The sequence below is a fragment of the Mirounga angustirostris genome, unplaced genomic scaffold (genome assembly GCF_029215605.1).
Source record: "Mirounga angustirostris isolate CCGP_5_RB_7025 unplaced genomic scaffold, mMirAng1.0.hap1 SCAF_11, whole genome shotgun sequence".
NCBI lineage: Eukaryota > Metazoa > Chordata > Mammalia > Carnivora > Phocidae > Mirounga > Mirounga angustirostris.
In genome coordinates this window covers 84,871,831-84,892,924 of record NW_026991719.1, presented here as the reverse complement: position 1 = coordinate 84,892,924, position 21,094 = coordinate 84,871,831, and the positions used below count along the sequence as shown (strand labels likewise).

Genomic DNA, 21,094 nt, shown 5'->3' with positions numbered 1-21,094 from the left:
AGCTCGAGTGAAGAGATATGTAACCTACAAGGATAGAAATATTAGACTGGCAACAGACCTATCCACAGAGACCTGGCAGGCCAGAAAGGACTGGCAGGATATATTCAGAGCACTAAATGAGAAAAATATGCAGCCAAGAATACTCTATCCAGCTAGGCTGTCATTGAAAATTGAAGGAGAGATAAAAAGCTTCCAGGACAAACAAAAACAAAAGGAATTTGCTAACACGAAACCAGCCCTACAAGAAATATTGAAAGGGGTCCTCTAAGCAAAGAGAGAGCCTAAAACCAACATAGACCAGAAAGGAACACAGACAATATACAGTAACAGTCATCTTACAGGCAATACAATGGCACTAAATTCATATCTTTCAATAGTTACCCTGAACATAAATGGGCTAAATGCCCCAATCAAAAGACACAGGCTATCAGAATGGATAAAAAAACAAGACCCATCGATATGCTGTCTGCAAAAGACTTTTTTGAGACCCAAAGACACCCCCAGATTGAAAGTGATGGGTAGAAAACCATTTACCATGCTAATGGACACCAAAAGAAAGCTGGGGTGGCAATCCTTGTATCAGACAAATTAGATTTTAAACCAAAGACTATAATAAGAGATGAGGAAGGGCACTATATCCTACTTAAAGGGTCTATCCAACAAGAAGATCTAACAATTGTAAATATCTATGCCCCTAACATGGGAGCAGCCAATTATATAGGGCAATTAATAAAAAAGCAAAGAAACACATCGACAACAATACAATAATAGTGGGGGACTTTAACACCCCCCTCACTGAAATGGACAGATCATCTAAGCAAAAGATCAACAAGGAAATAAAGACTTTAAATGACACACTGGACCAAATGGACTTCACAGACCTATTCAGAACATTCCATCCCAAAGCAATGGAATACACATTCTTCTCTAGTGCCCATGGAACATTCTCCAGAATCGATCACATCCTAGGTCATAAATCAGGTCTCAACTGGTACCAAAAGATTGGGATCATTCCCTGACTATTTTTAGACCACAATGCTTTGAAGCTAGAAGTCAATCACAAGAGGAAAGTTGGAAATAACTCAAATACATGGAGGCTAAAGAGCATCCTACTAAAGAATGAATGGGTCAACCAGGAAATTAAAGAAGAATTAAAAAAATTCATGGAAACCAATGAAAATGAAAATACAACTGTTCAAAATCTTTGGGATGCAGCAAAGGCAGTCCTAAGAGGAAAGTATATAGCAATACAAGCCTTTCTCAAGAAACAAGAAAGGTCTCAAATACACTACCTAACCCTACATCTAAAGGACCTGGAGAAAAAACAGCAAATAAAGCCTAAACCCAGCAGGAGAAGAGAAATAATAAAGATCAGAGCAGAAATCAATGAAATAGAAACCAAAAGAACAGTAGAACAGATCAATGAAGCTAGGAGCTGGTTCTTTGGAAGAATTAACAAGATTGATAAACCCCTGGCCAGACTTATCAAAAAGAAAAGAGAAATGACCCAAATCAACAAAATCATGAATGAAAGAGGAGAGATCACAACCAACACCAAAGAAATACAAACAATTATAAGGACATATTATGAGTAACTCTATGACAGCAAATTAGATACTCTGGAAGAAATGGATGCATTCCTAGAGATGTATCAACTACCAAAACTGAACCAGGAAGAAACAGAAAACCTGAACAGACCTATAACCACTAAGGAAATTGAAGCAGTCATCAAAAATCTCCCAACAAACAAAAGCCCAGGGCCAGATGGCTTCCCAGGGGAATTCTACCAAACATTTCAAGAAGAATTAATACCTATTCTTCTGAAACTGTTTCCAAAAATAGAAATGGAAGGACAACTTTGAAACTCATTTTATGAGGCCACCATTACCTTGATCCCCAAACCAGACAAAGACCCCATCAAAAAGGAGAATTACAGACCAATAGCCTTGATGAACATGGATGCAAAAATTCTTTTTTTTTTCTTTTTTTTTTAATTTATTTTTTAGAGAGAGAGAATGACAGAGAGAGAGAGAAGGAGAAGGGTGAGGGTCACAGGGAGAAGCAGACTCCCTGCCGAGCAGGGAGCCCGATGTGGGACTCGATCCCAGGACTCCAGGATCATGACCTGAGCCGAAGGCAGTCGCTTAACCAACTGAGCCACCCAGGCGCCCAGATGCAAAAACTCTTACCAAAATACTAGCCAATAGGATCCAACAGTACATTAAAAGGATTATTCACCACGACAAAGTGGGATTTATCCCTGGGCTGCAAGGTTGGTTCAACATCCGCAAATCAATCAATGTGATACAATACATTAACAAAAGAAAGAACAAGAATCATATGATCCTCTCAATAGATGCAGAAAAAGCATTTGACAAAGTACAGCATCCTTTCTTGGTCAAAACTCTTCAGAGTATAGGGATAGAGGGCACATACCTCAGTATCATAAAAGCCATCTATGGAAAACCCACAGTGAATATCATTCTCAATGGGGAAAAACTGAGAGCTTTCCCACTAAGGTCAGGAACACGGCAGGGATGTCCACTATCACCACTGCTATTCAACATAGTATTAGAAGTCCTAGCCACAGCAATCAGACAACAGAAAGAAATAAAAGACATCCGAATCAGCAAAGAAGAAGTCAAACTCTCACTCTTTGCAGATGATATGATACTTTATGTGGAAAACCCAAAAGACTCCACCCCAAAACTGCTAGAACTCATACAGGAATTCAGTAAAGTGGCAGAATATAAAATCAATGCACAGAAATCAGTGGCATTCCTATACACCAACAACAAGACAGAAGAAAGAGAAATTAAGGAGTCAATCCCATTTACAATTGCACCCAAAACCATAAGATACTGAGGAATAAATCTAACCAAAGAGGCAAAGCATCTGTACTCAAAACTATAAAATACTCATGAAAGAAATTGAGAAAGACACAAAGAAATGGAAAAATGTTCCATGCTCATTGGATTGGAGGAACAAATATTGTGAAGATGTCAATGCTACCTACAGCAATCTACACATTCAATGCAATCCCTATCAAAATACCATCCACTTTTTTCAAAGAAATGGAACAAATAATCCTAAAATTTGTATGGAGCCAGAAAAAAACCCGAATAGCCAGAGGAATGTTGAAAAAGAAAAGCAAAGCTGGCGGCATCACAATTTCGGACTTCCAGTTCTATTACAAAGCTGTCATCATCAAGACAGTATGGTACTGGCACAAAAACAGACACATAGATCAATGGAACAGAATAGAGAGCCCAGAAATGGACCCTCAACTCTATGGTCAACTCATCTTTGACAAAGCAGGAAAGAATGTCCAATGGAAAAAAGACAGTCTCTTCAACAAATGGTGTTGGGAAAACTGGACAGCCACATGCAGAAGAATGAAACTGGACCATTTCCTTACACCACACACAAAAATAGACTCCAAATGGTTGAAAGACCTCAATGTGAGATAGGAGTCCATCAAAATCCTAAAGGAGAACACAGACAGCAACCTATTCTACCTCAGCGGCAGCAACTTGTTCCTAGAAACATCGCCAAAGGCAAGGGAAGTAAGGGCAAAAATGAACTATTGGAACTTCATCAAGATAAAAAGCTTTTGCACAGCAAAAAAAAAAAAAAAAAAAAAAAACAGTCAACAAAACCAAAAGACAACTGACAGAATGGGAGAAGATATTTGCAAATGACATATCAGATAAAGGGCTAGTATCCAAAATCTATAAAGAACTTATCAAACTAGGGGTGGCTGGGTGGCTCAGTTGGTTAAGCGACTGCCTTCGGCTCAGGTCATGATCCTGGAGTCCCGGGATCGAGTCCCACATTGGGCTCCCTGCTCAGCAGGGAGTCTGCTTCTCCCTCTGACCCTCCCCCCTCTCATGCTCTATCTCATTCTCTCTCAAATAAATAAATAAAATCTTAAAAAAAAAAAAGAACTTACCAAACTCAACACCCAAAGAACAAAGAATCCAATAAAGAAATGGGCAGAAGACATGAGCAGACATTTTTCCAAAGAAGACATCCAAATGGCCAACAGACACATGAAAAATGCTCAACATTGCTCAGCATCAGGGAAACCCAAATCAAAACCTCAATGAGATACCACCTCACACCAGTCAGAATGGCTAAAATTAACAAGTCAGGAAAGGACAGATGTTGGCAGGGATGTGGAGAAAGGGGAACCCTCCTACACTGTTGGTGGGAATGCAAGCTGGTGCAACCACTCTGGAAAACCATATGGAGGTTCCTCAAAAAGTTGAAAATAGAGCTACCATATGATCCAGCAATTGCACTACTGGGTATTTACCCCAAAGATACAAATGCAGGGATCCGAAGGGGTACATGCACCCCGATGTTTATAGCAGCAATGTCCACAATAGCGAAACTGTGGAAAGAGCCAAGATGTCCATCGACAGATGAATGGATAAAGAAGAAGTAGTATATATATACAATGGAATACTATGCAGCCATCCAAAGGAATGAGATCTTGCCATTTGCAATGATGTGGATGGAACTGGAGGGTGTTATTCTGAGCAAAATAAGTCAATCAGAGAAAGACACGTATCATATGACCTCACTGATACGAGGAATTCTTTTTTTTTTTTAAGATTTTTATTTATTTATTTATTTATTTGAGAGAGAGAGACTGAGAGAGAGAGCACATGAGAGGGGGGAGGGTTGGGAGGGTCAGAGGGAGAAGCAGACTCCCTGCCGAGCAGGGAGCCCGATGCGGGACTCGATCCCAGGACTCCAGGATCATGACCTGAGCCGAAGGCAGTTGCTTAACCAACTGAGCCACCCAGGTGCCCCGATACGAGGAATTCTTAATCTCAGGAAACAAACTGAGGGTTGCTGGAGTGAGGGGTGGGGTGGGAGGGATGGGGTGGCTGGGTGATAGACACTGGGGAGGGTATGTGCTATGGTGAGCGCTGTGAATTTGCAAGACTGTTGAATTACAGATCTGTACCTCTGAAACAAATAATGCAATATATGTTAAGGAAAAAAAAAAAGAAGAAGATAGCAGGAGAGAAAGAATGAAGGGGGGGAAATCGGAGGGGGAGACAAACCATGAGAGACAATGTACTCTGAAAAACAAACTGAGGGTTCTAGAGGGGAGGGAGGTGGGAGGATGGGTTAGTCTGGTGATGGGTATTAAAGATGGCATGTTCTGTATGGAGCACTGGGTGTTATGCACAAACAATGAATCATGGAACACTACATCAAAAACTAATGATGTAATGTATGGTGATTAACATAACAATAAAAATCTTTTTAAAAAAGAAGCTGGTAGAAAGATTTATAAAAAAATAAAATAATGGAAAGTAAAAATAACTCAAGCCATATTTTATTTAGAAACAACAATGCTTTTTCATCTTTGCTTTATATCAAGCGGGATCAAAGTCAAGAGTTTGCTGGAGCATTTGTACAAAGATAATTACCTAATAGGAAACTTCCCTAAATGCCTTAAAAATCAGAATTTTCTGTGACTTTGCACCCTGCTCTAAATGGTGGTGTTTCCAGCATCATTCTTTGCACTGTCATAATAATTGCCTTCCTGCTTATCTATTTCTGTTTCTATTGGCAAAACTTAACATATCAGGGGGAAAAAGAGTTCTTGTGACCAAATTAAAAACCTCCAGAGCCTAGTGATCAGAGGCTTCCAGCCAGTGAGTCAGCAACCAACATGTATTGAAAGCCTGCTGTGCTCTATGTGTGTGTAAAGTGTGTGTGTGGGGGGGTAGTCTATGGGTAAGCTTTAGACCCAGTTAAAAAAGAGGAGGGGGAGGCGAGAGGGAGGGAGTGGTACAGAGAGAGATTTCACCTGAGTAAAAGAGATGAATGTAAATATGAAACATGGCCAAACCACTCTCCTTTATGGGGAGTTGAAGGAAGGCCTGGTAAAGGGCAGAATAATGGGGCTGAAAAATAACAAAATGTATATGACATCTCTCCACCTAGATAAATGTATATTGCCTTAGTGGTGAAGAGTATGTTCTGGTCTCAAAATAAGATGTAGATTAGTGTTAACCTGGGCCTTGTGTTAATGAGATCAAGGTGATATGGAATTCCACCTCACCCTCCTATTTAGCTTTTCTGTTTCATAGCCATAGATCCAGACTGTACCTACTAAACTTTAAGCAGCTCTCTTGCCTAAGTGGATCACTCTTCACAGTGGTGAAAGAAAGGGGATGGCTCCATGTGAATTCACCCCCATCCCTGAGAAAACAAGTTGGAGTGCACATGCTGAGTGACAATGCTGAGGTCAGCAGCATCTCCTTTTGTTAATAAGGGGAGTCAGAAAAGGGAATTTACTCCCTTTAAACATAGACTTTCTCCATGGAAACAGCATCTGCTAAAAACCTGCACTGTTATGTGACTACAATTTAAGGTACTCATTAGTTGTGTTTTTTAACTGGTTTTCTAAGAACTAGTCAGTGTCTTAGTCTCTTAAAGTCTCATGCTCCAGAAATATATCTAGTTATTGTTAGTTTCACATTCAGTAAAAAGGCCTTGATAAACTCAGATTCCAACCAAACGGACCTCCCTGTTTTTCCCTGTGCATAGCCCATGTTTTACTGCCTTCTTGCCCTTGAACACCATTCCATCTGCCTGGGAAGGCCTCCACTATCGCCACCTGTTCAGATCCTCAAGAACTATCTCAGGGGCACCTAGGTGGCTCAGTCCGTTAAGCATCTGCCCTGGGCTCAGGTCATGATCCCAGGGGCCTGGGGTCAAGCCCCGCGTCGGGCTCCCTGCTCCGTGGAGAACCTGTTTCTCCCTCTCCCTCTGCCTGCCACTCCCCCTGCTTGTGTGTGCGCTCTCTCTCTCTTTCTTTCTCTCTCTCTCTCTCTCTCTGTCAAATAAATAAAAATCTTTAAAAAAAAAAGAACCATCTCAAACATCCCTGATTTTATAAGTCCTTACTCTCTGCTACTATTTTATCTCTATCTTTCTTATAGCACTTCACTTTGTCTCATGTGTGATGGAATAAAAGACATTAAGTTAGTGTTGGCAGCTTTCCCCTTCTCCCTGCCCTCTAAAGATAATCATCTTTTTGGATGCATGGGTCTCTCCAAATCCAGTAACTTCTGTGGAGATTCTTAGTATGCCAAATCAGTTCCTGAGCTTTTACTGTGCAGAACAGTTGTAATAGGCAGAAAGAGCTGAAAAATTGCAAGGAACAATGCTAGTTCAATTAAATAACATTGGAAAGGGAAGCAAGAGCTTCTTACAAAGAAGAAAACAAGTGATAGAGGATGAAAATGGAAAAAAGAGGAAAAACTTACAGGGGATACATTCCAGAGTGAATTTTTTAGTTGAGAATGAGGAGTGATTAGAGAGTTTTCTGGGATGCTGTAGTGTGTAAGAGATATTGAACATGAAAGTAATATGAAAAGCTGTTTTTAAAGATTCTTTCTTTATTTATTTGACAGAGAGAGACACAGCAAGAAAGGAAACACAAGCAGGGTGAGTGGGAGAGGGAGAAGCAGGCTCCCCGCAGAGCAGGGAGCCCAATGTGGGACTCGATCCCAGGACCCTGGGATCATGACCTGAGCCGAAGGCAGTTGCTTAACCAGCGAGCCACCCAGGTGCCCTGAAAAGCTGATCTTAAATGTTGCTAGGCATTACAAATTGGCTTCCCCTTGATGTTTTTCAAAGGACTATAGTAAATCCTTAAATATTCAAACTTTTAAAATTGTTTAGTTGCTATACTGTTTCTTAGGATACAATTATATGCTGAACCACATGGAATCCTGTCTTTTATTTGAGTTTTACTTGTTTGATTGTAATTTGTATACATGTCCTAATTCCTGTTTTAATCTGTTAGAAGGCAGGAGGCCTGTCATTCACTTCTGCCTTTTTCAGTACCTTTCACAGAGTAGATGCTCAATAAATATTTGTTTAGTGACTAATAGATACCTAAGACCTGAAATGATATCATCTAAAAAGTATCCCTTATATTAAAAAGCAAACTAAAACTGTAGTTAGGAAGGAATATTCTCCCACTTTTCTACCAGTATGAAATATTTTACCTTCAAGATGAATGGAGAGAAGTGGTTTCATGCAATATGTTCTTGAAAAACATAATCCTGCATTCATAATACCTCATTATATTCATTCTAACACTTTGTCATATACTGATGTATATGCTTCTCTAATTGATTCATCATGAATCTTCTATCTTGGAAATTTGCGAATCAGAGTAAACAGACAAAAGAAAGTCAGTTAAGGATATACATCCAGCAAGGTTCCTCCATCTCTTATTTTTTGGGAAATAACTTTTAAGCATGTCTACATAATGTTTGGGAACTGATAAATGATCACAAAGGGTTTCAAACTCTGTAAAACAAGTAATCTGGTTTTATCTCTGGAAATTTCTGCTTTAACTTGATCCTCACTTATCATGAACTAAGAATCTCTATTTCACTGTCCTCTCTTGTCCATCTTTAATCAATAGAATCTCATCTTCATCACCAGATGATATTTTACACTAAGGAAACTGAAAGCAGAATCACAGAACTTCATACAGGCAAGAATTAAGCATATCTCATTTGTTGTAATATACAAATACCTATGAAGAACAGTAAAGATAGGTAATAAAAGAAAATACAGTAAAAAAAAAAAAAAAACTGATTATGTGCGTGAGCTACACAGACTTGGGTCCAAGTCTCAACTCCACCATTTGATAGCCATGTATCACTGGGCAAGTTCTTTAACCTCTGTGAGTACCAGTTTTAACATCTTCAATAATATGACCTACTTCACAGAGCTACTGAGGACTATCACAGTGTTTGCCATATAATAAGGGCTAAAAAGCAGAGCTAGTAGTAATAGTTTTATCGGTAGTAAAAATAGAAATAAGAGATAATGTGTTGAGCACTTACTCTATGTCAGCTTTGGTGCTAAGTGCTCATCAGCATTTCCTGAGGTAGACACTATTATCCTTGTTCCTCTTCAAGTGTTCCCTCTCTCAGTTAAGAGCACCATGATTTATTCAGTTGCTTAAGTCAAAAACAGAGAAGTCATTCTTTATTCAACTATTTCATTTTCATAACCAGTGCATCAGTATGTCCTGTCAGGTCATCCTTCAATACATATCTTGGCTCCATTCACTTTCCCCATCTCCTTAGCTACCACCCCAATCCAAGCTTAGCATCATATATCTCCCCTCAACTGATAGAATTGCTTCCCAACTTGGTCTCTTTCCTTATCTCCCTACAATCCATTCTCACTGGGGCAGCCAGAGTGATCTTTTAAAAATGGAAATCTGATCGTGTTATTCCCCAGTTTAAAATAAACGGACGAGGGGCACCTGGGTGGCTCAGTTGGTTAAGCGACTGCCTTCGGCTCAGGTCATGATCATGGAGTCCCGGGATCGAGTCCCGCATCGGGCTCCCTGCTCGGCGGGGAGTCTGCTTCTCCCTCTGACCCTCCCCCCTCATGTTCTCTCTCTCTCAAATAAATAAATAAAATCCTTAAAAAAAAATAAATAAACGGACGAACTATAACACTCTGTTTTGCCTCTGATTAAATAAAAATCAACTTCTTATTCTGGCCCACAATATGCAGCAGGATCTGACCTATGCCTGCCTCTCCAGCCTTATCCAATACTATTTTCCCTCAATTCACTGTACTCTCCCCAGACTGGCCTTTTTAGTTTCCTTGAATATAACAAGCCTGTTCCTGTTTTATGACCTTTGTACTTGCTGTTCACTCTGACTGGTACACTGTTCCCATAGATCTTCACAAGGCTGGATCCTTCCTGCCATGTGGGTCTCAGCTTATAAGTCCCTTTCTCTGGGAGGCCCTTCTTGACCACTCAACCAAAAACAACCTTCCAGTCACTCTTGTAACATGACTTTTTTTTAGTCTGACCATCAGTACTACCCAAAATAGTCTTGTGAATGTATGTTTCCCCCACTCTAGAAGGTAAGTTCCAGGCGAGTAGGAACTTTAATCTGTCTTGTTCAATGCTATACGCCAAACACCTACTGCAAGTGTTCAAAATATCTTAAGTTGAATAAACAAATTTTCATTTTCCAGGTGAGGAAATCAAGGCACAGGTCACACAACTAAAATACACCATTACTCCCTCGGTTAATATTGGAGTCAAAACCTAGTAGTACAGAGTTTGTAAACTGTGAGTCTACTGGTTGAATCTGAGTAGGGACTCCTGGAAGAGGAGCCCAGAAAATTAAAAAAAATGGGGAAATTTCATATAAATATTCAGATTTCAGGTTTTTCTTTAAAAAATCAGAAGATCTGGCAATATTTGGCCTATATTCCTATATGGTAACAATAATTTGAATGTCAGGTGGCTGCCCAACTTTAACTGAGACATAGCTCATTCACTCATTCAATAATCACTTGCAGAGCATTTACTATGTGCCATATACTTTCTAGGCCCTTGAGCTTTATTAGTGAGCAGAATAGACAAAGATCTCTATCCTTAAGGAGCTTAAATCCTAGCATAATGAGATAGAAAATAAGCAATAAATATGATAGGTAAATTATATATATCATAAAAGTTTATAATTGCTCGGGAAAAAATAAGAGCAAGGTAAGAGTACAGGGGATGGGGACTGAGTGGAAGAGAATCTTAGGATTATATATAAATAAAATAGCCAAGGAAGATGCATCGATAAGGTTAAAATAGAGGAAACTGTATAATTGAAGGAAATGAGGGAGTTAATCATGTAGCTATAGGAGAATAAACCATTCTAGACAGAGGTAACAGTCAGTGCAAAAACCCTAAAGCTGGAGTATACCTGTCTGAGAGTATACCTGTTTGAGAAACAGCAAGGTCAGAGGGTCTTGTAAGCCCTAGTAAGGTCTTGGCTTTAATTCCAAATGAAATGGGATGCCATCGGAAGGTCCTGAGTACAATAGAAACATTATATGACTGCTGGTATTAAGAACAGATTGAAGGGAGACATGTAGAAAAGCAGAGAAACCAATTAGAAGTCATTGCAACAACAGAGGTAAGACATGGTGGCTTGGACCAGAGTGATAGCAGTGATATGGAAGGCACAGTCTGTGCAATCCCCAAAGTTTGAGGCAGTTAAGACCCTGTGGGGTACCTGGGCACCTGGGTGGCTCAGTCGGTTAAACATCTGCCTTTGGCTCAGGTCACGATCCCAGGGTCCTAGGATTGAGTCCCATATCAGGCTCCCTGCTCAGTGGGGAATCTGCTTCTCCCTCTGCCTCTGCTCCTCCTCCTGCTTGTGTTCTCTCTCTCTCTCTCTGTCTCTCTCAGATAAATAAATAAAATCTAAAAAAAAGAAAAGACCCTGTGGGATAACCTCTTGACCAATGGGACATGGGAGCTGAGAGATAAATTCTCTATTTCTCCTCCTAGGTCAACTATCTTGAAATAACCTCCCTCTTCCCCTGCCTCACTTCCCTTTTCCTATAGGAAAAGGGAAATATATACATATATGTTGTGTCCTTGGGATTATAAATATATTATATATAAAAGGGAAATATATAAATATATTGTGTCCTTGGGATTATACTCCCTAATACACATTAGCTTTTGCCTCATGTTTTGTTTTCTAGGAACCTGTGAAAAGACAGGAGGAAGATCAGAAGTTCGGTTTAGGACATACTCCTTTGGACACCAAGCAGAGATGCTGAAAAGTCTATTGGATAAAAGATTCTGTATTTTAGGAGAGAGATCTGGGCTGGGAGGTATACGTGTTGGAGTTATCAGTGTACAGATAGTATATAAAACTGTAAGACTGTATAAGCAAATCATGGAGGGAGTAGGTATGGATAGAGATGAAAAAAACCTAAGGACCAAACCCCCCGCCCCCCTAACATTAAGGGGGACTATGAGGAACCAGCTAAGGAACTTAAGAAAGGGTAACTGATAGAATAAAAGGAAAACTAGGATAGTGTAATTCTCTGCAAGTCAGGTAAAGAACATATATCAAAAAGAAGGGGTTGATCAACTGTGCGAAGGGCACTGATTAAGTAAAAGAAAGAGTGACAATTGACCTGACCATTGGATTTAGCATTGTTGAGGCATTGGAGACTTTGATATGAGCAATTTTGGTGCAGTAGTGAAAGTAAAATTCTAATTGGGATGGGTTTAATAGAGAATCAAGACTCTAAAGACAGCAGTTTTGTTTTTGTTTTGTTTTTAAATAGTTTTGCTGCAAATGGAAGCAAGGAAATGGGCAGTGGCTGGCAGGGGAAGTGGAGTTGAGAAGACTTTTTTTTCTCAAAGATTTTATTTATTTATTTGAGAGAAAGCTAGAGAGAGGACACAGAAGGAGAGAGCACAGAGGGAGAGGGAGAAGCAGACTCCCCACTGAGCAGAGAGCCTGATGTGGGGCTGGATCCCAGGACTCTGGGATCGTGACCTGAGCCCAAGGCAGATGAGATGTTTAACCAACTGGGCCATTAAAATCAGGCAAAGTTACTGTGCACTTATATTTATTTATTTTCTTTTTCATTGTGGAACATTTCAAACATACTCAAAAATAAAAATAGCAATATAATGAACCCTCACATACTAGTTGTACAGATTCAATAATTAGCAACATGCTACATTTCTTCTTTCAAATACCTGTACTGCCTCAAATTTTCTGATGATGTTGTTTTGTTGGAGTAATAATCACTAAAATGTGATGAATAACAAGGCAAGTGCCATGCCTCAGGGCTGGATAAATGCACTAAGGAATGCTTTAGAAAGAGTTTATGAGACATTCAGATTTTGAGAACCTCATTTATTTCAGTGATTACTAAAGACCAAAAATAGTTGGGCTATGTTCCCATTTAAGAAGGGGGCTCCTTGTTCTGTTTACTTTGTTGGAGAGATAAATGGTCATAATGGTTTTTGAAGCTATTAACTGGTTCACTTCACTTGGCCATTGTGATACCCAAACGCTCAGGTTTCTACAGATGTTTGATAATACTTAGTCATTCTTTTCATTACCTATGAATTAAATTCAGGATTATATAAATATATCTGTCTTCATCCACAGCTTAAATCATCCCTTGTTCCAAGTTGTTGGCAAAGTGATATGTGGGATTTTGTCAAATAAGATTAGTCTTGTCATTTTTATCCTACTAAGTGCCTCCACTGAAAAGATTCAGGTGGGAAGCAAGGGAGACAGTAATTCTTGGACTGGCACTGCCTCTCAAAATATGACTCACTTCTCCATCATTTCTCTATTACTATAACCCTTCACTAACATGCTGAGAAATTCAACTAACCACTCTTGAGACTGGCCAAAGAAAAAACATAAAAATAAGTGATTGGCTACAGAAAGATCACAAACAGTAAATTTCTCTTGCTATGATTCAAATGGGTGAATAATATTACTAAATATTTCATATCTGCATTTTGAAACACACTGAAATTAACAGACTAATTTTTAATGAGGTCAATAATGCATAGAAAAAAATCATCTATAATTACCTTAAAGCGGTATCTAATTGGGGATTTTAGGTGGATACAGATATTGTCAAATTCAGAGCCTTTTTCACTATAAATGTCACTCTCTTGATAATGGCATAAAATCACCTATATGGACTGAATTTCTCACTTGGCACATATTTGGAGTCAGTGGCTAGTACTATATCTGAAAAACATACACAGCCAAATGCCAGCTACATGACTTGTATCATTCTGAAAGAGATTATCTCTATCTCTGATTTGACAAAACAACTGTTGCTTCCTTTAGAACAGTGCTTCCCAAACTTTTTTTTTTCTTACCAAGGCACACATGAGGTATGATATTCAAGTTTCACCCACCCCATCAATCCCAGTCACTCCCTAAGATCTACTGCATGAATAAAAGATCTACTACATGAATCTAAGCCTCTGCTCAGTGTGATATCATCCTTTTCTCTTCTACTGATCTACATGTGAGTTAAGAACCACTGACTTAGATGATATCTACAATAGATACAAATTTAATCTGATGTGTACTTGAAAGAGAGGGCCACCTGCAGGGAAGGATTTCAGGGGCCCTGAGAAATCCCACTTGTGCATGAAATACTGCAAGGCTTTGTTTAAAAGAAATTGGCGGGGCACCTGGGTGGCCCAGTCGTTAAGCATCTGCCTTCAGCTCAGGTCATGATCCCAGGGTTCTGGGATCGAGTTCCACATCAGGCTCCCTGCTCCACGGGAAGCCTGCTTCTCCCTCTCCCACTCCCCCTGCTTGTGTTCCCTCTCTCGCTGTGTCTCTCTCTGTCAAATAAATAAATAAAATCTTTAAAAAAATTTAAAAATTAAAAAATAAAAGCAAATAGGCTGTCAACTGAGAAGGCCTAAAAGCAATCACACCCCAGTAGCAATGAGCATACTTAGCATGGAAATCTTGGTTTCTAATGCCATTCTCCATAAAAGGAATGAGGGCTCCTTGGAAAAGTGGCTGGGCCAGGACTAGGACTGAGGCAGGAAATATATAAGATAAGCCTGGAGCATCTTATAGTGCTGAAATATAAAGAAATGCTCAAAATACACACATACACACATACAGATACACACACACACACAACAATGAGGTTATGTCAAAGGAACAGATACGCCAACCGAAAGAACTCCCGATGGACAGAGGTAGAAGAATTTGAGCTAGAAAATAAAGTAGCATTGGATTATTACCTAATGTATAATATAAATATCCGTGAGTCCATACTGATTAAATAAATAGGAGTAAAGAGACAAATATTCTATGCAGAAGAATTATAAGCCATTTTATGTAACTACTCTGCCCTTGATGAGGTGGGGCATAACTCCCCACTCCTTAATATGGCCTGTGAATAACTAGTTTCTTCCAAAGAGAAGAGTACGAAAAAAAGAGGGGAAAAAAGTAACTTTACTGTTGAGAAAGAAAAATATTACCTCAAGCCAGGTGATCAAGGTCAATATCAAAAGTGATAAGGCATACTGAAACTCTGTATCCTTGATATGATATAAGGAGAATATTTTACATCTGTTGTCTTCCCCCAAAAAACATATTATCCCCATCTAACCATGAAATAAATATCAGATAAATCACAACTGAGGGACATTCTACAAAATATCTGAACAGTACTATTCAAACTGTCAAGGTCTTAAGAAATAAGGAAAGTCTGAAAAACTCCCACAGCCAAAAGGAACTTAAGGAGACCTAACAACTAAATGTAATGTGTTATCCCAAATGGGATCCTAGAATAGCAAAAAGACATTAAGGAAAATCTGAGGAACTCTGAATAAGTATAGACTTTAGTTAATAATAATGTACCACTATTGGTTCATTAATTGTAATGGATGTTCCATAATCATGTAAGATGTTGATAAAAGGGGAAATGGGTATAGGGCATACAGGAACTTACTGTACTCTCTTTGCAATAATTCTATAAATCTAAAACTGTTCTAAAATTTATAAGTTTATTTAAAAGCAAATGGAGGGCTCTTTTATTACAGCACATTTTATAGGGACAAAAAACTGGAAACAAAATACATGCAAATAAATAGGAAAATAACTGACCAAATTGTGGTATCATACACTACTAAGCAACACAGAATATTATATACTTAAAAGGTTGAGTGAACTCTCTATCAGTTGACTTGGAAAGATTCCCACTATGTATTTTTCTAAGAAAAGAAAATGCAGAGAAATATGTAACTCTTCTTTTATTTTGCAAAACAATGAGGAGAAAATCCCCATGTATATATATATTTCAAAGAATAGGGAGAAGGCATGCAGGGATACACACTAGATTATTAACATTGCTCAGAGTAGGAGAATGGGGTTAGAGGAGAGAAAAGAGGAGAGGGGTAGCAAGTATGGGGATATAAGCAGGGCAAGGAAAATAAGCAATAATTAAATTGATAATTCATTATCAGTACAGAACATCTATATAGTGAATTGATGCTTTGCAAATAAAATTTTAAATCTATGAAAACAAAAAAACAAAAAAGCAAATGAATCAGAAGGAGGAAAAGGGATCTATTTTAGATTACCAGATTTAATGAGGGTGGGGGGCAGAGTGGAGGTAAGCAGGAAAAGAGTAGCAGCACCCTAAAGAATATAGTGTCAGTCACTGAAGCCGAATTACCATCCTTTTCTCAATTTTGCCAAGAGATACCCAAGTAGGTGAAAATATTGATTATCACTAAGGATGTGATGAGAATTTCTGCCAATATCCTGGCGTTTTTGCCCACCACAAACAGAAACTAAACTCACCACTTGCTTCCCCAACACTCCCCCCTCAAAACACACAAGTACAAAAGTGATGCCTAGAGCATCAGGAAGATTATTTATACACCACCTTGTTCTCCTGGCCTTTTGAACAATGAGGCCTCACCAGGGGTTTCGAAGTGCTTTTGATGAAGAGGTGACACATAGCTTTGGCATCAAAGTCCACAGGAGACAAAAATAGGAAGGGTCTGCATTTCCAAGAAGTTAAAATCAAATAATAGAGTGTAAGTCCCTGGTGAGCAAGATCAGAGACTCCCAAAATGGCAGAAATGAAAAGTGGTTTAAAGGTCATCTCAGTTATCTACTTCAATACCTAATGCAGTCTCTATCTGAGATTCTAGATCCTAGATTCTAGCACCAGGGCAGAGGGGAAGGAAGGACATATTGTAGAATCCCAAAGTATAAAACAGATTGCTTTTCACAGTAAACTCCTTGCAAGAATGAATTATATCTGTGATATGTTCCCTGTAAAGGACCTAGGAACTCAGGATGACCATGTGTTTACAGGGTTCCATGTTGAATATTTAGATACGGTGGACTCAAGCTCATATTGCAAATTATGTGAAAACTTTCAACAGTAGCTCATTTGCTAAGAGATCTCCCAGTAGCATCTGAAGCTATTTTCCATCAACAAAAAAAGAGAGACCTTGGCCTAAATGATACTTTAGGCCATTTTTATGGTCAGATATTAAGATCATTGAGCCAACTGGCTCTATTAAAATACAATTGTTAATATAAGACCCTAAGGTAGGGGTGAGTTGAGGAAGAAATGAATCACAAACTTTTCTAAATTATATGAGCATACACAGTAAACGAAAGTCCCATTTTCTGGGGATGCCTGGGTGGCTCAGTCATTAAGCGTCTGCCTTCGGCTCAGGTCGTGGTCCCAGGGTCCTGGGATCAAGCCCCGCATCGGGCTCCCTGCTCCGCGGGAGGCCTGCTTCTCCCTCTCCCACTCCCCCTGCTTGTGTTCCTGCTCTCGCTGTGTCTCTCTGTGAAATAAATAAAACCTTTAAAAAAAAAAAAGTCCCATTTTCTGAAATTTGATAAGAATTTACTGTCTAGTTCCAACAAATAATCAGAATTGAATTTACTGAAGCTCTACATGCATTGCAACCTTTCAATATATCCACCGTATAACGTGAGCCACACCTCTATACACTCCAGGTCCAATCAAAAGACTACCAGCTATGGTATTGAGCAACATTTTCATGCAGCACTCACCTCAAAACACAAGTGTAGAATCCACTGTCTTGTGCCTCAGCTGAGTGAAACCATATTGAATCTTCTTCTTTGCTCATCCTGACCTCTGAAAAGATGATGGGCTCTTCCAAATCACCTTTGTTTTTGTACCACATAAGCCTGAGCCCAGTGCTCTGGGCCATGCTATAGTTGGTGCGAATATAACTGTAGAAAAGGGCACATTTCACTCGTACTGGTTCACCTGCCAAAGCCATGTATGTCTTGAGATCCACTGACCAGTCAATGCAGCCATCCACTGAAAGAAAACCAGATTGGGCATGAAATGCAGTGAGCATTGCTAATACTAATGAAGAGCAACCATCATTGCCAACATGTACTGAGGACTTACTGTGAGCCAGGCTTCACAGAATTTGCATGCCAAGTGCTTTACATAGATTACCTCATTTAATCTTCCCAGTGATCCTTTGAGATAGATCAGCATCCTCCTTGGGCCTGCCAGTCAGAATCCCTATTCTAGCTCTGTGCCTCAGGGGAATTTCCAGTTCCCTACAGTAACCTTCTGCGGGGAGTTGACTGGATCCTCCAAGGAGCTCCAGCCCTGGTGCTTATGTGCTTGTCCTGGGGCCCCACCACTAGGTCCCAATTCCAGCAGAGTAGCCTGGCAAATGGATTACTCCTGCCAGTCATATGGTATTGGTTTCACAGGGTTGTGTGAGATTGGATTGCTAGGATGACACTGACATGTAGATTTTAGGTGACTCCAATTGTTTGGACAGGAGCCCCACAAAGGAAATACTTCCAGGGGACCCTTGTACAACCTAGGAGCAGCCCTGAGATTCACTTATGAGTCTTATTCAACAGACAAGAAAACGGAGACTCAGAGAAGTTCAGTGACTTTGCCCAAGGTCACACAGCTAGTAAGTGGTAGAAAACCAGTCTCTGACTCTACAGACTGTGTTCTTAACCCCCAGCCTATACTGCCTCTGCCTGTAATTGTGACAGGAACGACTGTGTTATTTATTTGCCTTTGAGAAAAGTTGGAAGCAGTAGGCACCTAAAGTGATTATTTGCCATTCTCTACATGCCAGTTTTCCATGGTATGACCTATTAATAGCAGATATTTAATCACAGTTCGATTTTTTTTATACCCTAAGGCCTCCCTTGCTGTTCAGCTGGTGTTAGCTCATGGGAATATATTATATTAATGTCAGCTTTAACCAAATACTATTAGGTGGGTAAGTGTACCATTAAAGAAAAACATATGCAGTAAATTCCCTCTTTTCCAGAATGGTTGGAAATGAGATACTGGCTAATTTAATATGCTAATCAACACAATTAGCAAAGATATTTTACCTCCAATTACTTAATTTCAAAGAATTTCATCAAATTGTGTTACATCCCTTTATATTACTTGATTACCCTTTATAAAATAATCCTTTCATAAACTGTATAAACACTGCCATTTTAAAATTACATGTTTCACTTATAATTTTGTAAACTGATCTGCTTCCTTTTTTAGATGTTGAGAACTCTGTAGCCATGTGTTTATCTTTTAACCTCAGTTGACTAGAAGCTCAGGGCTAAATGCAATATTCAAATGCAATAACTATCTTTTTTTAAAAAATATTTATCTATTTTAGAGAGAGAGAGAGAAAGAGAGAGAGAGTGCGGTGGAGGGAGAGGAAGAGACTCTTAAGCAGACTCCATGCTGAGTGTGGAGCAACTCCAGGCTGATCTCATAACCCTGAGATCAGGACCTGAGTCAGAACCAAGAGTGGGACACTTAACTGACTGTACCACCCAGGCAACCCCAAATGCAATAACTACCTTACCTCAAGATTTTGCTTTCTTTATACAAGGGTTCTTGACCTGGGATTCAAGGACACCCAGGGGGAGGGTGCCTGGATAGACTTCAAGGTTGTTGTGCCTATTTGCATAGTTATACTTTTCTGGGGAGATATTCCACAGCTCTTTAATAGATCTTCAAAGGGGTCTACAGCCCAAGAAAGTTTTTGAATTCTGTAGTTTCTGATCTCTCTTTCTGACTTCCATTTTTTACTGCCCTGCTACATATGGGCTTTTATTATAAGCTGCCTCAAATCCTCTTATGTATGTGAAATATTCATTGGAAATAAATTAATAATCAAATAAATAACTCATTCTAAATTTATAGTGAAGGGCATTTGAACTTTCTTTGAGGATTCAGAAGGCACCGGATTCACCACTATGGATTTTGATGACCATTATGCACTGTTGAAGCCAAGAAGGTACAATGGGATTAGACTAAGTACTTATGACTAGCTATCTCTTGGGGGCTTTTTTATTCACTCCCTGGTATCGGTCGTTTACCTGTCATGTGTCACTCTCATAACTGTCAATAATAGAGAGGAGAGATCTGCATTAGTTAAACCTTCTGGGTCATGGTAAATTATGGCAATCCATTTCTGGATTAATTTTAGTATTTATTGTTTTATCATCTTTAAATGAATTTTATATTATTCCTCTTTATGGATTGTCTGTGACACTGTCCCCATGCATCAACAACAAAAACCTGGGGATAATTTAAAAAGACTCTTTAATAGTCCAGTTTTTTTCCCCTAACCCTAAGATGCACAGCAAGTGTTTTTGAATTAACAAATTTGGCTTAGTGAAGTAACTTCAACCTCTATAATTACCTACTTGATAGAAAAAAAAAAGCTTTTGGAATGTTTTTTCCATTTGTTCCCTAAATCCCTTTAGTTTCCTCCTTTAAACGATCTGTTGTATAATCTCCCTTTTACAATGTTAACAGGCTGGTTTGGCCTATTAGTGACAGGACATGGTTGGTACTGAAGATAATCAAAATATCTGCTCCTGAGACACACCGATCATGCTCAAAGGCAGCTGAAGACATTTAATTGCCTTTACAATTAGCTTTATCATACAGACCTTGAGAGTATACTGAGAATTCATTTCCTTTTAAGTACTATTTGAGCAACATGTATTTGATTTAATAGAGTCATAGTTCCTTTTCCTCTGTTCTTTTGTTTAGCTAGCAGAGAGGAATTATTTAGTTATAAGGTAGTCATTAGGCAGAAAATAGATCTGCAGTAATGGGGAAAACAATTTCCCAATGCTATCCCCTTTATTCTTTTCCTTTAGTATTCACAAGTTTACAATATAAGGTATTTCAAGAAACCTGAGGGAATCTTCCCCAAAAGTAGACAAAGGGTATGATATCAGGGATCCGTGAAGGCCCATGTGCCACCAAATATTTTCCCACACCGAACTTTCATCAGTAGAAATCCATTCTCATTAGTTGAGGCATTGTAGTCTTATAACTAGAGAGTATTGGACCACTACTAGATTCCAACATGATGGTATGACTTATTTCTTTTGGATTTCTATTCCTAGGTAAACAAACAAAGAGTAGTAGAGCAAGAGGGGATAGAATATGATATAGTATGAACCATGAGAGTCTATGGACTCTGAAAAACAAACTGAGAGTTCTAGAGGGGAGGGGGGAGGGGGATGGGTTAGCCTGGTGATGGGTATTAAGGAGGGCACATTCTGCATGGACCACTGGGTGTTATGCACAAACAATGAATCATGGAACACTACATCAAAAACTAATGATGTAATGTATGGTGATTAACATAATAAAAAATAAAAGAAAAAAAGAATATGATATAGTACATTCA

At 39.1% G+C, this 21,094-nt stretch overlaps 1 protein-coding gene across 1 annotated transcript in view; it reads right to left on the bottom strand.

The window, feature by feature from the left end:
- The window catches only part of IL1RAPL2 (interleukin 1 receptor accessory protein like 2), a 639,368-nt gene that overhangs the window by 617,808 nt on the left and 466 nt on the right, over nucleotides 1-21,094 (bottom strand). The window contains exon 2 of the mRNA XM_064573611.1: nucleotides 17,436-17,709. Within this exon, the coding sequence (XP_064429681.1) occupies nucleotides 17,436-17,709 (274 nt within the window). The remainder of the gene's footprint in view (nucleotides 1-17,435; nucleotides 17,710-21,094) is intronic.